The sequence below is a fragment of the Amphiprion ocellaris genome, chromosome 18, assembly GCF_022539595.1.
Source record: "Amphiprion ocellaris isolate individual 3 ecotype Okinawa chromosome 18, ASM2253959v1, whole genome shotgun sequence".
Classification (NCBI taxonomy): domain Eukaryota; kingdom Metazoa; phylum Chordata; class Actinopteri; family Pomacentridae; genus Amphiprion; species Amphiprion ocellaris.
The window spans coordinates 23,746,106-23,770,960 of record NC_072783.1 but is presented as its reverse complement, the minus strand read 5'-3'; the positions used below and the strand labels follow the sequence as shown (position 1 = coordinate 23,770,960).

Sequence of the window (24,855 nt, the reverse complement as noted above, 5' to 3'; positions counted from 1 at the left end):
AGGAGCTTATAACTAATAAAGTTTGCTCACCTCCTCTGTTCCCCCAGAGAAGCAGGAACAGGTAGCTGAGGATGGGCAAGCAGTATATATTTTTAATAGACATGGGAAGGAGAGCTACTGATGTATTTGCTGATGTTATACAAACTTAAGCCCAGATAATACACTCACTGCTTTTAGTGCTGCTGCAGCTTGTTGCTCAGTGAAGCTGCAGTCTGTCTGTGATGGTTTGCTTGTAGGAGCATGACACTGGTGTTTGTGCTGCGCGTCCATCAGAGCGCTTCTTGGTACCAGCGTATTGACGAGCATTCTCATAAAAGATTCATTTGCTGATGCAAGCGGTGAGCCTTGCTGAATGATGCGAAAAGGATTTCCAAGATGATGGTTTCTCTTGACCCCAACGCTGGATCTATAAACACTTAACAAGCTTTCACTTCTTCAGAGGACTGAAGAACATGCTAATAGAGAGCTAGACAGACGGAGCAAGGGGTCCTCGCTTGCACACATTCATGATGCAATCAGTACAATCCACAGTTCTGTAATGAATCAGGATGATGATTAGACATTGACAACAGGAGCTAAAATGCAAAAATGCTTCTGCAGTGCTTTAAGATGATCAGATATGACTGTGGCTGTGACTCTGTGCTCAGCTCTTCTGTGCATCTATCAGGAACAATTGAGGTGTTTAGGCAACTCAATGAGCTGGCACTTGCTTTTAGACATTTAAATATAGACCCCGTGCTATTCAAACTACCTTCCAAGTCATCACATTTCCTCAGACTGTGTAATGAGACTCCAGTGTGTTTGTAAAATAGCTCCATGCGGCCTCCAAAATAATGAATCTTGCTACCATACTAAGTAGCTGGTGCAAAACAGTTGAGTTAACATGTGCCAAGAGGTTAAATACTGACAATTATTCCCCCATTTCCTGCCAGCTATTGACATTTAGCTGAACACACAGAAACAGAAATCAAGAGTAAAAGCTTGTATTCACATTCAGATGTCTGATGCAGCGCTTAGAACTCACAATGGAGTAAATCTGATTCCAAGTAAAATCTTAAAAACCTGCCATCGAGCTGTGTTTATTTATATAGCAACACGGACATGGAGGATGTGGCACTGAAATGAAAACAGGGAGCAATGTTACGGAATTGATGCTGAACATCTCAGCCAAAGCCAAGAAGCTGAGTTCTACCTGTGCAGCTGTAAAGAGGCATTAAAGAGACTGTTTACTTATTATAAGTGTAAGTCTGCTTTGTCATCAATAGGTTTTTGCCTGGCAGCGCTCATTAGCTTTCACTGCTGAAACGTCTAGGTGTAGAGGAGGAGGATAAGTAGTGTCTGCTACTAACACAAGCTCACTTCCATGAGGCAACAAAAATTCCACCTGCTGCCGTCTCGGTGCACAGGGCCGAAGAGCTCCCTGTGTTTTAGATGCAGCTTTGTGTATGAAGGTATTTGCTGTGATTGCATCCTTCTGAGTGCAGTATTGTGCACTTACAGTGATTTGTGTGTGTGTGTGTGACTGTGCGTGCAGGCGTGTGTGAATATCCTCGTATTTATTTGTGTGCACGTGCGCTGTATCCTGTCTCTCGGCAGGGATTCTTCCTCTCTTATTCTCAGCAAACAAGCATCGTGGCTGCCAGAGTAGTAGTCAGTCCCAGCAGACAAATCCTCTGTGGGATTGCCTGACAATGTGAATCTTCAAATACAACATTGTTTAGCGTTCACTTGCCAATGGTGTTGCTGTAAATGATTGCATTTGTATTATATTTTGAAAACTGCTCGCAAGTTCTGAAGGCACTGAATGGTTTATACAGTACAGTACAATACAGCACACTGTTTATATCCAAATATAATGGTATATTAAGTCTAATAATACAAACTGATATCTAGATTCACAGTCTGAAAATGTCAGAAGCAGTGAGGAAAGTACAATATTTTATTTTGTATCTGTGACCCTGAACCAGAGGTGCAGAAGCCGTGTCCACCTCTGTCCTTGGCGGTAGAGGAGAAGAAAGTGAAAAATTAATGTTCCCTGAAATATTGATGTCTCACAGCACACATTGGAAAACCTGCAGGGCCCAAGATTTAACTCAACTTTGTGCTTACTTTTCTTATCTTTGAGTCAAGATTTATGAACACGGGCTGTTTGCTTTTCTCAGCAGGGGCTTGGTTTGTGGCTGCTGTTTTTGTTGTTCGTCACGGTGCTCTTTACGACCTCTGTGAATGGAAGCAAAACACACCCACAGAGCACGTTTCATTGTAACGCACTGACGTGCATTAACTGCTCGCCAAGAAGGTGGCACTAATGGAGCTGAAAGTTAAAGAAAATACTGTGGGTTTTAGTCGGCTGGTGGGAAAGAAAAGCATTTAAAGGAGAGCCAAAGCTTTTATACAATCAGGCAATGCTCTTGCTGAGTAATGTGTCTTTCATACTCGCTGAATTCCAGGCCCATGAGCGGTTTGAAGAACCCAAGCTGGAGGCCGTGCGCGAGAACAACGTGGAGCTGGTCCAGGACATCCTCAAGGAGCTCAGCCCGCTAGCACACATGAGCCAGGCAGCCGACGAGCTCGTCCGCATCCTGAAGGAGCCTCACTTCCAGGTTTGGAGCTCAAATCTCACAGCAAACTGTAGATTTAATTAATATGCGCTCGGGCTGAAGCCTTGGCTGCTTTTCAGTGTGATGTACATGCTTAATGATGCATGTTCTGCTGGCATAGATTTCACTAATTCGGAGCTACAGTAGCTTATATCCGTCAGTCTGTGCAGTGTCCACACAGACCACAGCTTTACCACCTGGTTTTTGCGCTACGGCATGATTTATGTGATCATAATCGATAGTTTTATCGCCTGTCATTATGTTGCAGTCCCTCCTGGAGACCCACGATTCTGTGGCATCTAAAAACTATGAGACTCCCCCTCCCAGCCCCTGTTCCTTCATGGACGCAGCCCTCAACAACCAGCCTGTTCCACCAGATGCAGTCAGGATGGTCGGCATTCGCAAGGTGTCTGGTGAGCACCTGGTAAGTCTGCTCAGTTAAGGAGCTGCACATCTGAATCACCAAGGCAGGATTGAGCCCTGCTATAAATTGTAAACAGATAAAATTCCTCAGTGAATGGTATGATTTATGCCTTTGGTGCAGCACATGCACTCAGTATAATGAGATCCTTTTGTGCCACTGTTAAACAGAGAAATAAGCCAGATTTATACAGCCCTGTAGCACAAAACGAGAGGGATTTATCAGCATCTGGTTGACATGTTGTTGATTAATACACAGAGCTCAATGAGAACTTTGCGAGGTGCTCTAGTTTGTCACTTTCTCCCCTTAAAACTCTCTCTGTGAAGTCATTCACAGGTCTCTGTAGCTCATTGCTGGTGTCACAATTTCCAAATTTGATCAAAGTTACGGAAGCATAAGTGGAGCCTAAAGGGGAAAATAAGGCTGGATTTGCCTTAATAGCCTTGGAGACGTGTCAAGCAAGCAGAGATAAATATGTCTTCTTAATGGTAATAGGTTATTTTTTTGCAGACAGCATTTAGTGGCCATTATACTGATTTCAGCTTAAGGTGTTTCTGCATTAGCTTCATCCCTTGCAGTAACTGCAACATTTAACCTCACCCCCACTTGTCTTTTAAACTGCTGTGCAGCGGGGGACTTTGCCAGATTGTTCTCTCGGGTCTTCTAGTCTGGTTTGGCCACATAACAAATGCTGACTTTATTTCCACTGTCTATACGTGCGCAGGGAGTGACTTTTCGAGTGGAGAGCGGCGAGCTGGTGATCGCCAGGATCCTCCATGGCGGCATGATCGACCAGCAGGGTCTGCTCCATGTGGGCGACATCATCAAGGAGGTGAACGGCAAGGAGGTGGGCAATGACCCCAAAGTGCTCCAGGAGATGCTGAAGGAGGCGAGTGGCAGCGTGGTGCTGAAGATCCTGCCCAGCTACCAGGAGCCGCACACACCGAGACAGGTCAGCTGGTCATCGACGGTCAAATCAAACCCAAACTGTGCTTCTTATCTGTGCATTTAGACACTCTGTTAAAACTCCTACCAAACACCAAGCTAATAATAGAAAGCTTTTCACTGCAGTTCACAAGTTTGGCCCTACAATCGACCCTTTTAGCGTTTCCTTGCAGTGTAAGAGCTTCGACTCAGCGTTAATTCCCTTTGTGCCACGCAACAACAAATAGTAGTTACTGGATGTAACTGCGCTTCCATGAAGACGATAGAAATTTAACAACTGAACGGTGTAATGTTAGCCAATATGGTGAATTTTTTGTTGATGTTAGAGGAGAGAAGACTTGATGAGGACATCTAGAAGGCAGGAAAAAGGTCCTTGTCATCCTCTTCGACCTTAACCAGTCAGCAATATCTTTTCTGATTTTAACCCATCAATCAATACTGAGCTCAGAAGTTCCTACATTGGAGATGGTATGTTTTCCCACATAAATGCCCCTGGACAAGGTTTTGCGGGGGTGGTTCTTGCAGTCGGGACACGCACAAAGGTTTAGGCTGCCCTGAAATGAAAAGTGCAATTTAGCAAAATAAAAGCTCAAATGTAATACCAAAATGATGAGTTTTGAATTAACCTGCTCACCTATCATGACTCTTACTTATTGTGTAAACTCATTTTAGTTAATCTGACGCACACACACACACACGCTAGACTATACGGAAATGCTGCAGCCAATATCATACCTGTCCACTGTCAATCTCACGGTTCATTTCACTCTCATTTGTAGATACATAGAAGTCATATCTCTTCTGTGGTTATTTAGAAGAATTAAAGTGACTCTCGTTTTAAACATCTCAGTAATCTTCCACTCTGAATTTCCCCTGTCAAAGCATAATATATCTTGTAATAGATATTGTATAAAAACTTATAATTTGTTTAAAAGGATACTGTCATTTTCATTGGTCAAGTGCGTCCCACTCACTGTCCTCTCTGGCATCCAAAGTGCTCTCTGTAAGCTCGTATGCTGTGCCAAAGATCATGTATCTAATCTTACAGCAGGACTTTCTGGATGACATTGGCTATTTGGCTGTAAGACCTGCATTACACTTTTGTCAGTTATCCAAATGTAAAGTAGTTTTCTGCTTATGCATAACAGATCAATAATTTAAATCTTCCCGAGCAAGAAAGAAAACGAGAGATCGCACACACAGATCATGACACTGGAGTTTTCATCTGACATTCTGTGTTTTGTCCTTTTTTTCATGTGTTTGCAGCATTTAAGTTTGAAAGGATGTATTAGTCTGTTGCTTATCAAATATTTGTTGGAAATTACTCGACAGATTATTTGTAATGGTTGAAAATCATACATGGAAGGAACTCATAGTGTTGTCCTTGGGTTGTGTTATCTAATGAGCTTTAGCTTTCGAAGAGCCAGAGGAGGCTGGTCACACTGAAAATGTGACCCAGTTTAGAGCGAAGGGAAACAGTGGGGTTATCTTGCCTGGTGATGTACTGCCAATAGGATGGGAGAATGAAAGGATGCAGCGTATACAAGTCTGTGACTGATTGGTCTCAGCGGCAGAAGAAAGGGAACAGTGGAGCTTGAAGAAGCCGTGCTAAATTAATTCCTTACACTAGACCGAAATATACTAGAACATAATCCACGAGAAAATGATGTAGAGAGGGTTTGTGTGCGAAGAGGAGTATTATCACAGACTTAGACATACAGTAGGCCATTGCTTTTAAAAATGGTACCCTGTTGCCTCCTACACCTGCAGCTTAAAGTTGAAACTTTTGAACTTTAACACATTGCGATCTGCCTTATACAACCGAGTCTACTTTTCATACATACACATGCATTTTATATCTCTTCATTGCTGTTTGTGATCAACAGTATGCACTACACTCTATCAGTACTCAAACCATATGAATATAGCCACAAGTTTGCATACATATATAGAAAGCTGGCTGATGTTAGGTTGTCACAAATACATTGGTATCGGCAAAAATGTTGTTTGATATGCAGCTATACGAAAGCTTTTTTTGTACAGAACATAATGAACAAGACATGAAATATACTTGAGGTAATATAGAATTAGTGTCATCATAAAATTTGCTCAGCAAAGCAGCTGTGACTCCATTGTTTACAAAACTCTCACCACTGCAGCACATGTAGCAGAGTATGTATCACAGACAGTGGTGTGGAGTCAGATGGTGTCTTTACGGTAAGCTGCTAACTAGTTTGTGAAATACATTGTTGTAAAGTTTGTAAACAATGGCCCCATAATTTTGCCTTCTCACGATTAGTTTAACATATATATGTACTTAACAGATATGCCTCTATTGCCCTACCTGCAAATGTATCAGCAATGTTAAGTGAGTCTGATCTGCTATACTGTCCAAATTAAGATAATATAAGACAAGATAGAATTGTGTTAATCCCAAAGGAAATTCTGGTGCTGGATGCTGCTCAATATAACATAGGAATAAGTGCAGGGCCCAACAGAAAAGCATTAAAATATAAGTAAAGTATCCATCCATCCATTATCTATACACCACTTAATCCTCATTAGGGTCACGGTATAAGTAAGGACAATGCTAAAAATAAAAATAAGTAAGATACATAAGGCAAGAATAGAAAAGTAAGAAGTAACACTGTCATTGATTCTGATTACTGCACTTTCTCTTCTTTACTTGCACTAAAAGTTATTTATATTTTACTATGTAATTTATATTTTTATCTGTTTATGTGTCACAACATATTCCTGGAGACTCTGAGTTTGATCCTACTGTGTACTTTGTAAATGACCTGACTTGATATTTGGCACAAATATATATATATATATATATATATATGCCCAAGTGATTTCTTATTTCTTTAGTCTCAGCTGTGACATTTGTGGTTTAGAGTGACTTGTTGATAATTACTGCATGGATAGCCAAAATATACTGCTACAAAAATATACTGTTGTGGCCTCCATCGGTAAACTGTAATGGCTTTGGTTAACTTCTTGCCAACTTTTTCTCTAGTCACATCATCAATTCAGAATTTTATGATACTTTTTGACTCAATCCCTGTAAAACTAATGGAATTTCCATCTGCCTCAGGTCAGAGAGTCTCTTCAGTCTGTGGTGAAGCAGTGAAATCTTGAACTAAAATAAAAGACGGGAGGTTATAAAACAGTAGTCATGTAGTTGTTGTAAAAATCCTGTTTACAGCTGTTTATTTACGCCTCTCTTGGTAGAAAGTGTAGATGCACAGGGCAGCATCCAGTCTGGCAGAAGTTCTGTAAAACTGCCTTTATCTAAGAAAACATGTCAACCTTCTCTTTCTCTGGGTTGCTCCCTGAAAAGAGAGGGTTGTGAGTCATGGCTTTATTGTGAGATTCTCAAGATGCAGACTTTTGTGTGAGAGGACATTTCTACAATACATCGTGTGAAGACCTTTGCTTTCTGAAATGAGGTTGTACAAGGGTTTCGTTTTCCTTTTTCTTCCACGATATGTGCTCCAAATTCTTCAACACCTGGCGGCGTCTGTCTGTCAGAGACATTAAAGAATGATCAGTTGTGCTGTTCAGAGCCGTGTGGGAGGACGCGCTGTGTGAGGAGTTTGAGCGACGATGAGAATCGTTTCCCAAAAGTTCTCTGTAAATGTAATCCAGCTGTCTGTGTTCCAGGCCTCGAGCTCGGCCGTCGCGTGGTGACTAAACTCAGCTGACAGCTCGCTTTGGCTACAGGAGACTGTGATTGTGTGTCCGAGTGAAGTGAGCTAGTGTGTGTCTGTTTGTCCATCAAGCCCTTACAGGGGAATAACACACACACACACACACACAGAATGCAGTACAGTAAAGGCTGGCAGGCTTTTTTTTATCTTCATGCATCAGTTCAGCAGGAGAAGAAAAAAAAACGACATCAAGTGCAAGGGGGAGGGGATGGTTGCCATGGCTACAGATTTTGTCTCTCTCTCTTTGTTTCTCTGTCTGTCTCTCTCACTCTTTCTCCTTGTTTCTCTGTGTCTGTCTGTCTGTATCTCAGGCTCCTTGTCCTGTCAGTGAGGGTTGGGATAGATGGTTTGGTTTATGAGCTGAATCCTGTAGCCCTGAGATGCCGGGAAAAGTGGGCCGAGAGATGGAGTAGGCCTTTAAGTGGGCAAGGCTGTTTCACACTGATGGACATTTACTCCCCTAATCCATCCACTACGGTTCACACACACAAGCATCAAAAGTTTGCTTCGTATCATCTTACAAAAGCCGGCCTTTCCTGCTAAATTTGCGTTATTCTGTCCAACGTCTTGCTGATATGTTGCCTCTTTTCATTCATCTTTATCCGTTTAGGCCTTTGTGAAGTGTCACTTTGATTACGACCCATCCCACGATAACCTCATCCCCTGTAAGGAGGCCGGTCTGAGCTTCAGCAGTGGAGACATTCTGCAGATCTTTAACCAGGAGGACCTCAACTGGTGGCAGGTCCGTGCAGCATGTTTTGCCTTTTGTTTGCTCTGTGCTTGAGCTAACTGGAGACTTTTTCCTCCACCAGCTTGTTAGCTTGTTCACTTCTTGTTTTGCTGCATGTGTTTTTTTCCTCCTCACAGGCCTGTCACATAGAGGGAGGCAGTGCAGGTCTAATTCCAAGTCAGCTGCTCGAGGAGAAGAGGAAAGCGTTTGTGAAGAGAGATCTGGAGCTCGCTACCACAGGTACACCTCTTAGCTGCACGCAGCAGAGCAGAGAAAGCGCCTCTCATTATGCAGATTCGACACAGACTCCTTGCTGCACAAACACCCTGGCAACAAAGACAGCATCTGTTCCTCTCCATATCATACGAGCATTTCATCTGGCGCCGGCCGCTCAGCCTCCTCTCCCCTCTCCAGTTTGCTCCTCTGTCAGGGAGCGCTGAAGAACTGGTAATGAGCATCGGGGCTGACTCAGGCGGCCTGATCCAATCTGCTCGTTATTAAGCTGCAGGGGCTGACATTCACAAACTACCCTCCCCGAGAAGGAGCCTTGATTGAGGAGTGGTGATAAGACAGCCGTAAATAAAAACCTGATCAATAATGATCTCTCCTGTTAGGAGACGTGGAGTGAAAACAGGCTGTTTCTTTAGATTTATCTGCTCCGTACAGAGTCCTGAGCAGCAACAAAACAGGTGGTGAGTCATAGCCAGCCCTTCACTTGTGGCGGAGAGGAAGATGACAGCCCAACTGTACTGCCCTTGGAGCCGGGCAAGGACACATCCGTCTGCCAGCACACTATTATACCAACTGAGAGCATGTTTGGAATAAACATATGAACAGAACACCTTCGGATGATAAGATCTGATAATGGCGATGTAGTCAGTAGAGATTTAATAATTAGCACTGTAGCTCATAATGGCAAAGTCACAATTATTTGTTGCCACACATTGATGAGCTGAATTCTGACATCTAAATATAACCGAGTACATTTTTCCATGCATGGCCCTCCATATAAGACTCTCTCCCCTATGGCCAAATATTCTGCCATACTGAACAGACGGTCAGCAGATCTCCTAGTCACAGGTGTTCCCTGGCAGCAGACTGCCTGCACACACTGGTCAGTATTGGTGCACAGTGCCATCTAATGGTAGAGTCTCCCCATAGCCCTTTAAGACTTTGAATTTATGACCTGGCGGAGCTTTCACCTTCATACTATATCATTGTAACAGGGCCTTTGTCAAAGTGGCTGACAAAGATAAGTGCCGGGGGTTGGAGGTCTGATTGCACTTTGTGTGTCTGTCTCAGGTCCTCTGTGTGCAGGGATGGGTGGCAAGAAGAAAAAAAAGATGATGTATCTCACCACCAAAAATGCAGGTAAAAATAATCTGTAAGGTCACACTTTGTATGAGCTTTTTAAAAAAAAATAAAATAAAAAATCCCCCTGCGGTTTATTACATTGTTATGTCTAATTACTGGTTAGAATTTGATCGACATGAGCTGCGGATCTATGAGGAGGTTGCCAAAGTCCCGCCCTTCAGAAGGAAGACGCTGGTTCTGATTGGAGCACAGGGTGTCGGTCGTCGGAGTCTGAAGAACAAGCTGCTGGTGTCAGATCCACAACGCTACGGCACCACCATCCCCTGTGAGTGCAGCTGTTCATCATCAGAATCCACCTCAAGCACTGACACCAGAAGTGTAACCCATGATTTTCCTTCATTGTCAGTTAATCTGTAGATCATTTTCTCAATTAATCAATTAGTTGTTTGATCTGTAAGATGTGGGAGAATGGTGGAAAATGTCAATCAAATTTCCTCAAATGTCTTGTTTTGTCCACAATCAAAAGATATTCCATGTGCTGCCATAGAGGAGCCAAAAATGAGAAAATTAATAAAATTTAAGAAGATGGAATCAGAGAATGTAGACTTTTTGTCTTAAAATTAAATCAAACAAATTGATCAAAATAGTCTATGATTATTTAATAATTGACAACTGAACAGCTGCACAGTATGTGTTTCAGATTTTCACTTAAAAGAGCCTTTCTTTAACATCTTGTTTTGAGATTTAAGGATTTTTTAAAAAATAATTTCTTCAAATGTTGCGCTTATCTTTGCATTTTACCATATTTCTGCGAGCCAGTGTCAGTGTTGGTGCAGTGCAAACAGCTAAGCCACGTCAAAGTGTTGAAATTACATTGGCTTTCATATTTCCTCTGAGAACTTTGTCCTTTGGTGTAATATTTGTGGCTTAAAATGAATCCATTTCTGTGTTGATATTTATCTTCACTACACAGTCACTTCCAGAAAACCAAAGGTGGATGAGCGCGACGGCCAAATGTACTCCTTCATGACTCGCAACGAAATGGAGTGTGACATCAAAAATGGCCGTTTCTTGGAGCACGGCGAGTATGACGGGAATCTGTACGGCACCAAGATCAACTCCATACATGAGGTGATAGAAACAGGAAAGATCTGCATCCTGGATGTCAACCCACAGGTGGAGAGCATATTTATACCGATCTTTCCTTCTTTATTTCTTCCTTCTCCTTTTCATTATCAATTCTTGTCATGTTTTCTCAATGTAAACCACTCAGGTATAAAATCAGTTATGCAGTTTGTTGCAACTGAAGTGTTTTCACTCTAAGCACATCTTCAATATTTATCCAGAAGAATCTCCTTATGATCAGCAAGACACTGAAAACACTCACCTAATTTTATTTACACACATTAAATAAGTTAGAGGAAGATGCTGCAGTTACACTCTAACTACATTCTTATCTGTTTTATTGTATTTGTGTTTGAGCTGAGCAACTTGCTGGTTAGTGATGAGGTGGTTGTGACACATCTTCACTGTTTTTCTCTTTGAAGGCTCTTAAAGTCCTGCGGACATCTGAATTCCTGCCCTACGTTGTGTTCATTGAAGCACCGGACTTTGAGGTCCTCAAAGCGATGAATAGGTCAGCGATTGAGTCAGGAGTGATCACCAAACAATTAACGGTGAGTTCTCATTCATCTCATCCTCCACTAAGCCCATTAAAGTCCAGTACATTAACTTATTATAATTTACTGTCCTTTTGTTTCTGCTCCTCGCATTGGTTTTATGTGGCCGATGTTGCAAACAGTTGTCACTTTCTCTGTTACAGCAATCAAGATTTATTTATTTTTTTTTATTATGCTTTATTTTACCAGGTAAGATCAGTTGAGAACAATTCTCATTTACAATGATGACCTGGCAAGAGGCCCCAACACCAGCTGAATCAAGATGTGATGACATTTAAGCAGATGTTTCCTCATGCTTTCAGTCAGATGAGATCAAGCTGCAACCACACAGGCCTGATAAAGCAGATTAGCTCTGTTTCGAAGCATTAAACTCTTGTTTGTATCCGTTGATTACATCTAAGGATGCCTTTTTTTCCCAAAACTTTATCATTAAAATCAGGTGAAGCTTTTCACATGCTGCATCCTGAAATAAGCATACTGAAAATTTTCACGAAAACAGGAGCGGTGTGACCGAGTATTTAGGTTGCATACCATATGAGCACAAATGCCATGAGTAGCAGTCCATTTGTTGTGTGTGATTCCACACATTTTCTGATTTCAGTTGTGTACTATTTTCACTATTTACTCTGCACTTTTGTAAGTAATTGCATTAATTTAAACTAATTGACTGTTAAAAGACTAAAAGTCCCACATCTCTCTCTGCAGGACTCTGAACTGAAGAGGACGGTGGATGAGAGTGAGCGCATTAAGAGAGCCTACGGACATTACTTTGACCTTTGCATCGTGAACGACGGCCTCGAAGCGGCGTTCCGAAGTCTGCGGTCGGCGCTCGAGAAACTGTCAACAGAGCAGCAGTGGGTGCCTGTCAGCTGGGTGTTTTAAAAGCCACCGAGGGCTCACCGGCAAGGTGCCAGGGTCACAGGTGGAAGGTGGAGGGATGATTTAACATTGGTAGCTCCAGAGGGGGCTGTTTCCATGCAGCTTTTGGTGGTGGATGTGTGCAGTGAAGGAGCCGAGCATCATGATTCCGTGCAAATGACCAGCCTCATGTAGAGCAGTTTTGTACAAACTTAGTGTTCCTCCGTTGAGCCTAATGTCAAGCTGTATTTTATTTGTCAGAAGCAGAATAATTCTATTGATGTTTGTTGAGAAGGATTTAGAGTTTGATTATGAGGTTTAGTGCAATAGTGTGAGTGAGTGTGTGTGTGTGTGTGTGTGTGTGTGTTATCATAAACATGGATATAGAGTAACGCATATGTTTTTGCAAGTAACAGTGCTCTGTTGGAGGTTTTCCTTGAAGGACATTAAACTTTTTAGCCTTTACAAATCTTAAATACTTTACGTAGTGTGATGTTTACATGGGATTGGTAGGACAGGCTGGTTGAGGAGAGATACCAAATGTCATATTTGTATCAAATATCTCTATCTTTTACCATTTGATCATACAGTATGATTGTACGTGTTCCGAAATGTGCTTAATCTTGTGTGTCTCCACAGAGTTGAAAATTGAACAGCAATAGATAATCTTAAATATACATGCAATACATCTATAGACACACACTCTTCACGTGCACACATGGATATATACAGGAACAAAGTGAGAGCAGTGGAAGACATTTTTGCTGAGACATTTTCCATTAGTCCTGCTGTCTCAGTTTGTTTTATTTCCTTTCTTTCTGTTGATTACATTGAGCATTTGCTGTCCCATGCTGGTGAAGCCGTGGCTTGTTTGACAATGACAGGATCCAGCCAATGGATCACGGTGTCCGACTACTAACTGCTTAATTCTGTTGGAGTTGTATTTGTAGCACCGAAAACACTTAAACCCTATTTTAAAAAAGAAAGAAAAATACCTGAAGAAGTAGCCTACAGTATGCACTGATTGTATAATGAAGGCAAACATCGTAGAACTAGACATTACCAATTGGACAGTTGGTGAAAGTACCATTTAGTTTTTGATGTACAAACAGTAAAAATATTTATCAATGGCTTCTAATTCATGCTTACTTTTGCCTTAACATGGTTCAAAAGCCAAGGAAACACTCTATTTTTTCATCATGTAACACTTCACTTCTGTCACTGTATATGTTCCTTCTTAGAACATAGGAAAAATAATTCTGGCAACTTATTTAATATTTATTTTCCCTTCAACCTGTAAGTACTGTATTGTAATAAAGAGTGTATAGTATAACATAGAGAAACACCTGGTGCTTTGATGACTCTGCTGATTTGTAGATGCAGTCGGACAACTACACTGTAGTTTTGATGTTCATATGAAAGTATTAAAAATGAAAATTGTTGAGAATATTGCTTCACTGACTACAGTTAATATTAATGCAAATGAATTCTTAAATTTCCACATTAGATTAATATGTTAAATAAAATGCAATTCTATTTTTTAAATATTCGGCATAAATGGTGCCTGCGTTGACAGTCAAAGTGGAGTTTAGCTGGAGGACGTCCCGTGTGACCTCTCAGGCTGTGGGTGGTTGTGGTTACTGGGTGAGGATGGAGGGGTCGGCTGTTGAGATGCTGCAGGCGTCGACCAGTAGTGGGGCGCCAGAGGAAGCGTTATTGGATACATCTCGTAGGCAGGCGGAGGACCACCTGTACAGATGTCTGTCAGCTTGGGGTCAAACTGCATGAAAGTAAAGTTCAAAGGTTAAAATGTACACATAGTCCACATTGTGGTTACGCTGTATTTTATTGTGTGTACTTCACATCCTGTAGGAAGTATGAGATTGAAGCTAAATACTTAACTTTAATATGGCCTTTCATATTATGCCATTGGGTATGTGGTATATTGGTTTATGTTCAATATGTGCTGATATAAAACCTTTTTCTTCGGGCACATAATTCAAAAAAATATGCCTAGGGTAGCCGGCAGCCTGACTCCAACTCCACTGTTTACAATAGTCTCAGCACCGTCTGTAGCACATGTAGCAGAGTATGCATCACAGTTGAGCAGAAGGTGGTGAACAGTAAAGCTTTGCATTCACTTCAAGCTGGTTTGCAAATTGCAGGAAAATAAATTAACGAAGGCAGCATAATTTTTCCTTTTTGGTCCAACTCTAACTTAACCCTACTCCTGACAACAGTCATGTCCTTCATGCTAATCATATGTTAGCAGGCTAACTATATATATATGTGTGTGTGTGTGTTATTATTTCAAGTGAAAAGTTACGTTTTGTATTTCTTTTTGTTTAAAAAAAAAAAAAAAAAAATTTAAAAAGGTTACAGTTTAGAACAACAATGCCATGTGACTTCTGTTTTTGGCTCCATAAAAAGAAGAGGAACTGACAAAAAACAAAACTGGCCCTGAAATATTATTTTCATATTTGCTTTGAAAAAAAAGAACAAATATTTTACATAGCCACCCTTCTAGGCATGAAAGTAATTACACAACTTTCCACCGCCTAATTCCTTTAACAAGAGTTGATTTTTCAGTGTTTGAAAGTGTTAACTGAAGAACTGCTGCCCACTTATAGAAAGATAATTTTGTGTCTCTCATGAAAGGCAAATGCAGAAACAACACACCCAAAACGAAGGATACAGCTACATAAAAGGAGGTCAGCAGGATTTCTGAATATTGGGCAGAGAGCTTAGATCTGTGTACACATCTGTGTGCAAAGTGATCCAAAGAGAATAAAAATTGCTCACGTACCAGTGAGTATGGTGGTGGAAGATCCACAGTGCTGTAGCGAGGAGGGAATGTGTCGTAATGTGTGCCCCCTTCTGCCTGATCCTCTGGCAAAGAAATTGTACGGCAAGCCGAGGGAGGGTTGTCACCTCGCACTGGCATGCTGACATTATACGATGCCCTTTTCTTTCTAGTCTTCACATAGAAGCAGAGGAGGACAATAGCTATGCCAATCACAGCCACAGGAAGTCTGAGGAGACAGTTCCACCATATTTACACTTAATTATTTAACTGCAAAAATTCCCTTCTTGTACAGAGAGATTCACTCTTGACTTAATGTGATAACTTACATATACTGAAAGATATTCACTACCGTAGTCATTGCTGGAACTGTGTCAACTTGCTGGCATTACTGTGAGAAAAACACAAAAAATTTCATTCAATGAAAAACAATGCAGAAAAATTTTCTGAGTCTGTGCTGCTTGAAATCAACAATACCATTATGTAAACAAAGGACTTGACAGGGTGATGGAAAAAAACATCAATCTGCATCCACAATCTGTAATCTCTCCTAAAATCTAATGCAAGTTAAAATTTATATTAACTCAGCCAACACTTACACTGACAGATTTAATACAGCAAATGCACTGCAAAATATAACAACAGAAAAACAGATAAGAAGCAATTTCTGAGACAAAGTTTGGACAGACAAATGAGTGGGTGTGACCTGATGTCACAGGAGGCGATAAGGTCTCAGAGTTTACATCTCGGTTTATGTAAACTCACTGAAACAGAGACTTTAAGTACAAACTGTCCAATCTAAGGGCTGTGACAAACAACGGCCTGCAGCATTTCATGTATAATAATTTAAACTGAGACTTCGTCCATTTGTTTACAAATTAAAAAGTAGCACGAAGAACCAGCGTCGTCTGACTTTATGCTGCTTTGAGTTTTAATAGCTTGACGTGGACCTTCATCCTATAAAACTGTTGCTCATTACAGCTGACGGTAGAAAGTGAGCTGAATGCAAATCATTGTAGCACAAAACACACTAATATGACAGAACACACAATCTGAAAGATTGACATGGTAACTGGGATTTAATAATTGTTATTATTCATGATGAGATGAGTCTTACCTTTTTAAAAAATCCAAAACATTCAGAAAGTGGCATCAGCTGTCAGTTGCTGTCAAAGGATACTGTGCGAAGGTACACAGTGTGAAGAGCTTTTACAGTATCGTTGTGTTGTTTAAAGGCACAGGGACACGGGACTCAGGGGTGTGCACTATGTCTTGCATATTTCTTGTACATGTCGTAAAAAAACAATCATAAATTTATATAACTCATAGTTTGCTGCAGCAAACTATCAATATCAGCATTCCTGAGAGGCCAGCTTTACCGTTCTACTGACAGTATTCAATCGCTTAAGATTTAGAGCCCGCTACTTTTACACACTTCATTATGCTGTATTTTAGATTTTTAAAACCATAATTTATATTTTTCAATCGACAATGACAGTGACTGTGGATAAAGTATAGATTTTTTTGTACTGCAAATCAACTTTTAGACAATCCTACTCATGTTTTCATATAGTGTTTATTGAAAATCAGTGTTCTGCAAATTTCAAATTCAAAGCACAGCTATGCATCCTAAAATTAGTTTCCTTTCTTGTTTTTTTGTGTGTGTGTGTGTGTGTGTGTGTGTTGAAAGGATGAGATAAAACAATACCACCCTACTATCCATCCCTCATCCCAAAGAAGGAGACAGATAAGTAAATGAACACATACAAAAACTTAATAGAGTAAATAAAACATGCGCACAAACACACACAAAAGGCTTTAAAAAATTAAATAGAATAAAGACAGAAATAAAAAAAATAACAAGAATATTCAAGGTGCTTCCTTTGAATAATGGAGGTACTGAGAGTCCGATGTGGTCCAGAAAGTTGAGTGTATTTACGTATAAGATAATAATAGGCTGCCATCTTTTGCAGAAATTAACAGGTGAACCCGTCTCAACATGCATTTCACGATTTCTATTGACAGAAAAGACAATTAGTTCATCAGGATGTGTTAGACGGGTGATCTGGCTTTTTCCACTGTAGCACGATACTTCTATTGGTTATGAGTAAAACATTAGAATCTTTCTTTGTATGTCAGGTTTGTATCATGCTTTCCTTGAAGGTGTTGATGAGGGAGCAAAGTTGTAGTGTAATGTTGAGAACTTTGTTTAATGTATTAAATAAATAGACCCAGAGCTGAGCTAAATTTGACAGGAAAAAGCAAACATATAAATATGATCAAGCAAGTATCAAGCCATATCTATCACATGTGTCACCAGTATGTCGAAACAACCTACTAAAGCTAGATTTTGTAAAATGAACTCTATAAAAGACCTTAAACTGCACATGGAAATGTAGTGTTCATCCTGACTAGTGCCTCTTCACGCCAACATGTCAAGAGTAATGAAAGTAAGCAGGATTTATCTGACCCTGAGAGTTATTATAAGTTATTAGGTGTAGATTGATGTAAAATGTGCAATTTATAGTTTTTTTTAATCTACAGTTCAATAAAGTATGTATGAATAACAGACATACTATATTGACTGTACAAACTGTCATAATGCCTGTCCCATCTTTTTATTTTCACAACATTATTCTGTAAATTTTAGGCATAGTGATAAATAAATCAATTTTAGTCATCATATAAATGATTTTATTTTGAAAATTACATACACTGTTCAGTGCATTTGATTTCTCAAACATCAAAACATACTTGTATATACCATGGGTATCAAAAATATTTACTGTACATGTAGGTGCTTTTAGTGGAGTTTTAACTGGACTGTATCAGTAAAATAAAGCTTCTTCTTTCCACATTGTGAACTATTTACAGGTACATTAAGCGTATACACATACTGCATGTCCCAAATGAAACATATATATGCATTCAAAGTTTCTGTGACCTGTATGGGCTCAAATAAGGGTCAAATAGATTTAGAGAGAGTTTTTTCTTTCTGTAACCTTGAAATAATTGCCCAATTTTTTATTTTACTATTTTTCTATACATTCTAAAGCTAAAATGTTCCACGTATGCAGAGTCTGAATCTAACTGACCCATATTTGATCCCATAAATGTTCCCTTTAATATAAAGCACAGTGGGTTCAGGCAGGAGAGTGTTTGAAGTGGAGCAAGAGGATGATGAAGAGGATCAGGGTTGCTCTGAGTAAGCTGGAGGGTCTGTGTATGATGGCAGTGGGTCAGGGTAGGATGGTGCTTCAAACTGGAAAAGAGGAAACACTGAATTACAAAGAGGACGAGAAGTCAAGTTTGGATGATAATGTGGAATTTTTTGATCCCTTGATTCCTTATGTACAAATGTATAGGTGCAAATTGTTATATTTAATTGAATAAAATACAAACCAGTTATGTACATAAATAACTTGAGAATCCCAATCATAAAATGTGACAAACTCATGAATGTGTAAGATGCACACAGTGCTGTACCATGTACGGAGGAGGTGGGCTGACATTTCTTATCGAGTACATGGGAGGTTCTCTGTAAGAAGGTTGGAAATATGCTCCATTTATGTCCATTTCTTCCTCTTCATCCTCGTGCTCCCCCTCGTCATATATAGGTATGATGTAAACAGAAGGAGAGTCACTGCGGTCAGCAGGCCAGGCCCCTGCCTCTCTGCGTTTCCTTGCAAAATGGCAACACAATATCCACAGCACAATACCGATACACAACATGGGAATCCTGTAACAAAGCACAGCTCAGTCACATGTGCAGCACGCATGAGGTGAGGGGGAAAACTCAGTCAAAGTTATCTTAACATGCTGAGAACAGAAGGAAATACTTACTCAATTGTAAGAAAATAAAAATCCATAGCAGCTTTACTTTCACTCCTGAGTAAAATCTAAGAGAAGAAGAAGAGGCGTTGAGAGTGTAACTCTACTTTACTGTTCGTCATTCTGGTTACTCTTATGGTTTTGCAATACATTTACTCATGGTAAGTTCAAAGGTTGCTCCTTATCTCTTCGTATCCTCAAATCACACCAACATTAACAGACCGTCTTTAAAGTAAATTGATGGAATTACTGGTTGTTTCAACACTTTATCCAAATAATGCGAGCTTGAAGAATGGCTGTTTTTTTCCTGTACAACAGCACAATTCAGATTTAAAGCTATGTAGTTTATATTGAACTTTGCTGCACAAACATTATTGGACTCTGGATCAATCACAGTGAAAGTAGGGAAAAATGAAAACACTTCACTTTTCATTTAGACAAATATATAATAACAGGGGTGGTGTAATCAGGCTGTTCCTTCTGTATCAGGCCTCGCTCAACAAAATCAAATACAAAACAGAATATTAGATGACTGAACAAGATTGGAAGAGCTATTCCTGACTAATTCTACATTTTTCCATGCTGAAAGTGAAGCTTACCTTCAACTAGCAGCCACGTAGTGCAGGTAAAGCAGAGTGTTGAATTGCAACAGACAATTTACAGCCTCACTGACCCGTTTTAAGCAGCAAACTCACCGAGGTTGCAGCCGGTGACGTAAACCTATTATTTGCGCAGAGTATTCACCAGTGTTTGTTACTGCTGTTTACATAACGCTGACAGGAGGTCATCAGAAATCACATGACAAAATGACCTAAATGTATATTTGTTGTAGTGATTTTAATCAAACTAATTCTACCAGCATGTTCACATCAGGGGGAGAAACAGTGTGGACAATGTTCACATGAAGACTCCCGACAGCTACAAAGCCCTCCCACATCTTCATTGTGGTTTGTTTCCCCGCTTCTCCTACCAAGTTATTCCCAGCTGATAAAAAGGATCAAACCACCAGGAGAAGTGTGGACAGAAGAAGCTACAGCGGCTCCAGAGGACTGTTTGGAGTGCACAGCTTGGCATTGCCACCCAGCAGAGCTATTTCATGTGCCACTGATGCTCAGATCACAAAGACAATAAAAACATTCTCCAGTCAGAAAGCCTGGATGATTGAGGAGGTGAGGAGTCTATCCAGAACCAAAAAATGAAAATGCCTTTCAGCCAGGCGACAAGGAAGCATACCACCAAGGAAAGAAAGCAAAGCAGAGACATCAGCAGAGTCTGTAGAAAGATCTCACCACCAAGCATATGTGGGAGGCGATTCAGAGCATCGTGGGCTGCAGAAGCCAGGAGCATCCCGACCATGTGTGAGGCCACATTTCCCAGATGAGCTAAATACATTTTACGCTCGCTTTGATCTCCTCAACAAAGAGTCAGCTGTAATGTCTAGCCCGCCTCCAGAGGATCTGCCACTGTTAGTAACCACAGCTCATGTGAGATGAGTCCCATTACGTATGACTATAAGTGAAGCTGCTCGGCCCCATAACATCCCTTGTCGTGTATTGAAAAACGTGTTCCAATCTGCTACTTGATGTTATTGCTGACATTTTCACTGACAGAGGACTGTCACCATCAGCTTCTAGAAAGCCACGCTCGTCCTGAAAATTCTGCAGGCGTATGGCGTCACATCTCCCCATTTCTGATGAAATGCTTTGAGAAGCTGCTTCTCCGGCACATCAAAGACAACGTTACAGCCTGAAACCCTCACCGGTCATCTCCACTCTGTCTTCACACACCTGGACAATAACAGCCACATCAGAACGCTGTTTGTTGGTTTCAGCTCAGTAGGCTATACACTCTCCCATATGAAACTGGCTGGCAAACGTAGCACTCTGGGCTCGATTACCACACTCCAGAACTGGATAATGGACTTCCTCACAAACCCCCAGATTGGCATTCGCACCTCCTCCACTCTCAACACCGGAGACCCTCCAGGACTGTCCTCAGCTCAGCTCTGTTGTGAAACTTTGCAGATGACACCACTGCCATCAGCCAAATCGCAAACAATGATGAGAATTTACATCAGGAGGAAATCAATAATCTTGCGCTGCAGAAAACAACCTCGATCTCAACAAAACAGAGCAGCTGATTATTGATTTTAGGGGAAAGAAAGGAGGCAAAGACACACACAGCTTTACATTCCTGGGAATTAATATGTCGGAGAAGCTATGACCCTGGTGAAGAAAGCTCAGAAATAAGTGTTCTTCTTAAGGAAGCTTGAAAGATGAATTCTCATGTGAATTTCTTGTTGAATTTTACAGTGGAGCCAGAGAAAGCATCCTAATAGGAAATACCATGAAATGGAATGTGATATGCATGACGAAGGACAGGGGGACTCTTTTGCTTTTTTAATGACACTTAAACCGAATCCTAACTCTTGGATCTTTGGGCTAAAGTTCACTTTAAGGCGAAACTCACTGCTTAAGAAACACTGTAATAACACAAAGACGTATTAAGGAAGATAAATTGCATTACAGGAAAGCAGAAAAATGACGGGGATGCTCATGAATCCCTGTTTGAGCTTGTTTTTAGGAATGCAGTCCAGGTGCTGTTGGAACATGTTGGAAGAATCTCAACAGCAGCTCTCTGCACCTACAGATTTCACTTTGATGGATTTTCAGTCCCAGAAAAAAAAATCATTTCAGGCTCAAACTGTTAAGGTTACACACACTTCTTCCAGCTTTTATTAATGCTTAATGCTGATCTTACATCTGACCTGCAAAATATGCCTCATGCAGAACGTGTTTTATACATCTGTCTCACAGCAAACCTGATCACAGCCTGAGTAACTCTGAGTTAGAAAAGAAATCTGAGGTACTATAACGAGGACAAAATCACCCAGTAACACCGACTGTAACATTCTTTTTAGAAAGATGGAGGTGGAGGAGGTGGTGGCGGAGGTGGTGGCACAACACCAGCGGTGCCAGTGTTGGGTGGAGGTGGAGGAGGAGGAGGTGGTGGAGGAGGACCAGCTCCTGACACCGGTGCGGGTGGAGGAGGAAGAGGGACACCCCCGTCTAGGGAAGGAGGTGGAGGCGGGTACATGCTGCTGGATGGACTGAGAGTCGGTGGAGGAGGAGGTGAGGGAAAAGTGGTGGGTGAGGACATGAAGGGTGGAGGGGGGAGACCAGTGTCCGCAGGAGGGGGTGGGGGAGGAGGGGCGGGCATGCTGGGGTCCAAATCTGCAACAGGAGGAGGAGGTGGAGGAAGGCTGCCGTTGGTGGGGTCGGTGGCGGTTTGCAAGGTGGGGACCGAGGGTGGAGGCACAGCGATGCCGAGGCTGGATCTGCACGCAGAACAGAAAGCAAACACATGTTCAGCTGTCAACACTTCCGAGTCAAGAAATGGGAAATTTTGTTGATGTATATATGGAGAATATAAAGTATATATCATCAGTTCTAGCAGGCTATGAAGAGTCGCAGGTATTTATTCTAAAACCCAAATCACATGGCTCAAGGTTTGTTAATAACTTGAGGCTCATAGGGCTCAATGATATGAAACTGCCTGGGAAGAGATCTCAGGACTGCACTATAAGTACCTGATCAGTGGTGTAACAGAGCCTCCCTTCTGTTTAGAGATGGCTGTTCCAGTTTAACAGGCTTGATTTAAGGTGACGTGATTTGGGGGTGAGAAAAAATATCTGTGACTTCCCACCAGTCAGTTGGCCTCTTGATTTAGAAATGAAATGTCTGCAAGGGCCAGAAACAAGTCCAGTTGCCTTTTACTGAAGAATCTAGAATTACCATAAACTGGACAACTGAGAATCTACACAGCAAAACCACTTCTTTTGTCTATAATGCAGATAAACCTTTCCGATGTGATCATAAATTGTACAGGCAATGGAATATGGTATTACCATATCGCTATAATCTATATCTATGTTGTATTATGTTTAATCATAGCAGTGTTACTAGTGTAAAAAAAGGCAAAAGGACTGTGTCTACATACACAGAAGTGTCTGCAGTGCTCTGTATGCTGTCTGCAGTATCTGCTCTCTTCCTGGGCTGCTGCTCAGTGAACTGAAAAGGGGAGATGAATGAAAGTGATAAATAACGGCACAGCACATCTCCACACATGACAATGCAACCACACAATAGATAAACGGGAATGCATTATACTACACAGCCTTAGAAAAGAAGAAATATGGAAAGGTGTGCGAACTCAAACTCAGTTTTCAATTCAAAATCCACTTCACCCAAAAACAGTGTCCAATGGAGTCCAAGGTGGAGTATGATATTGGCACTCTGGAGTAGCCTTCCTCTGGCTCCCTGCCTGAAGCCGGTGGGGTCATGAGCTTGGAGCGAGTCCTGTCTTTAGGAGTAGTAAAAACACCAATCTCTCTCCTGGCCACCTTCTCAAAGTGGATGGCTACAGCCTGGACCAGAGCACAGTGTGAACCACATTCAATCAATAGAACACAAGGACTCCATTCTCACATCACCTGTTCTCTTGAGAGCGTCTCTACAGAAATAGGCAGCGTACATGAAAATAAAAAGTGCACATTTCTGCATATGTCTTGGGGCACACATATACAGCTGGGACTGCATTGAAAATGTGTAATACTGTAGCTAAGAGTAGACTCATATTTTGTTTTCAGACCGACATCTATTGCTAGTGATATAGGAGACTAATAAAAAAGACTGAGAACTGACATACATTTGCACTAAAAATGAAAAAAATGTCAGAATTTAAAATGACACAAACTCTAACATAAAATTTTGCTAAAATGTCAGATTATTTCTGTTTTCATGTTTGATTAAAACAACATTATGATGCATTGTTAAATATCACATAGTGACTACAGATAGAGAGGAATGGCTGCATCAGAGCCAAAGTAGCACATTTGCAAATTCATTAATTTTATTGTGAATAGGTTAAAAAAAAAACAACAATACCATTAATTGTAAAAATGCTGAATATCGCATCCAATAATCGGCCAGACTTATAACTGACTGAGTTCTGATAGGGGTCAAACAAGTGGAACAAAATATTTATGACAACAATCTGAAAAAGTCCATTAAGAAACATATTTTAAAAGAAAGTATGTTAAAAAAAAATACAGTGAATGGGACATTTCAGCCATAAAAAAATATAAATTTTGCACAACCTGCTTCATCATGACTTTGGTAAATTCTAATTGGCTTGTTACTGAGTCATTTAATCAGTGAGAAAGAAGGGTGTAACCAGTTAATGACCATATTTTTCAGCTTTAGTTGAGCCCCAGCTATGCAGCAGTTACATCACTGTCTTGGTCAGAGCTCAGGTGAGTTTCAGGTGAACACTTTTCCTCACCAGTGACAGCAGGTTGACCGAGGACTCCATGTCTTTGATCTGCATGACCTGTGAGTCCAGCAGCCTCAGCAGGGTGCTGGCCACACTGTTGATCTGGTAGGTGACACTGGCCAAAGCCTGGGTGGCCAAAGCTTTGGCCTCTTCTACAGCTTTGCGTGGATCATCCGTCTGCTGGATAATTCAAGAAAAAGGATCATCAGGAGCTTTCCGTTTCAGAAAAACATCTAAAATTATCATTAACTTAAGCAGCTTGGAGAATAGTGACTTTTAAATGAGAATTCCTCACCTGGAAATAATTGTTTTCGCAGTAATCAGCCACTCGGAGGAGGTTGCTGTGGTTATCAACAAGATCCTTCCTGGCAGCTGGAGCCTCTTGTAATATCTGCTGAATAACTTCTGAAAGCTTTTGCTCCGTCATTTCGCCAATAAAAGCTGCTAAAGAAGTCTTAAAACTTTACCTGTCGCTGTCTAGTGAAGATGAAAAGTTTTTTTGGCAAGTGTCACTCGAAGCAGGAAGGTGTTCGGTCGGCGGGGAACGCGGAAAATACCGCAAGGCAGAGATTTCAGAGCAGCTGGTCTCTGGGCAGGGCTGCACAAGGTAGACCTGGACTGAGG

General features: G+C 41.1%; 2 protein-coding genes across 3 annotated transcripts in view; one reads left to right on the top strand and one right to left on the bottom strand.

Moving 5' to 3' along the window:
- The window catches only part of mpp2b (MAGUK p55 scaffold protein 2b), a 49,820-nt gene extending 36,214 nt beyond the window's left edge, over nucleotides 1-13,606 (top strand). For both annotated transcript variants that reach the window (XM_023286332.3, XM_023286331.3), the window contains 10 exons: nucleotides 2,451-2,603; nucleotides 2,869-3,024; nucleotides 3,746-3,973; nucleotides 8,293-8,424; nucleotides 8,550-8,652; nucleotides 9,715-9,783; nucleotides 9,890-10,051; nucleotides 10,700-10,902; nucleotides 11,274-11,402; nucleotides 12,111-13,606. In XM_023286332.3, the coding sequence (XP_023142100.1) occupies nucleotides 2,451-2,603; nucleotides 2,869-3,024; nucleotides 3,746-3,973; nucleotides 8,293-8,424; nucleotides 8,550-8,652; nucleotides 9,715-9,783; nucleotides 9,890-10,051; nucleotides 10,700-10,902; nucleotides 11,274-11,402; nucleotides 12,111-12,287 (1,512 nt within the window). In that variant the 3' untranslated portion in view covers nucleotides 12,288-13,606. The remainder of the gene's footprint in view (nucleotides 1-2,450; nucleotides 2,604-2,868; nucleotides 3,025-3,745; nucleotides 3,974-8,292; nucleotides 8,425-8,549; nucleotides 8,653-9,714; nucleotides 9,784-9,889; nucleotides 10,052-10,699; nucleotides 10,903-11,273; nucleotides 11,403-12,110) is intronic.
- Nucleotides 13,607-21,283: 7,677 nt separating this feature from the next.
- abi3b (ABI family, member 3b) lies at nucleotides 21,284-24,803 on the bottom strand. The gene is made up of 5 exons (XM_023286326.3): nucleotides 24,527-24,803; nucleotides 24,241-24,411; nucleotides 23,144-23,323; nucleotides 22,897-22,967; nucleotides 21,284-22,234 (listed from the first exon to the last, which is right to left on the bottom strand). The coding sequence occupies exons 1-5, from the start codon at nucleotides 24,656-24,658 to the stop codon at nucleotides 21,814-21,816; spliced, it is 975 nt and encodes a 324-aa protein (XP_023142094.2). The 5' UTR covers nucleotides 24,659-24,803; the 3' UTR covers nucleotides 21,284-21,813.
- Nucleotides 24,804-24,855: the final 52 nt, after the last annotated feature.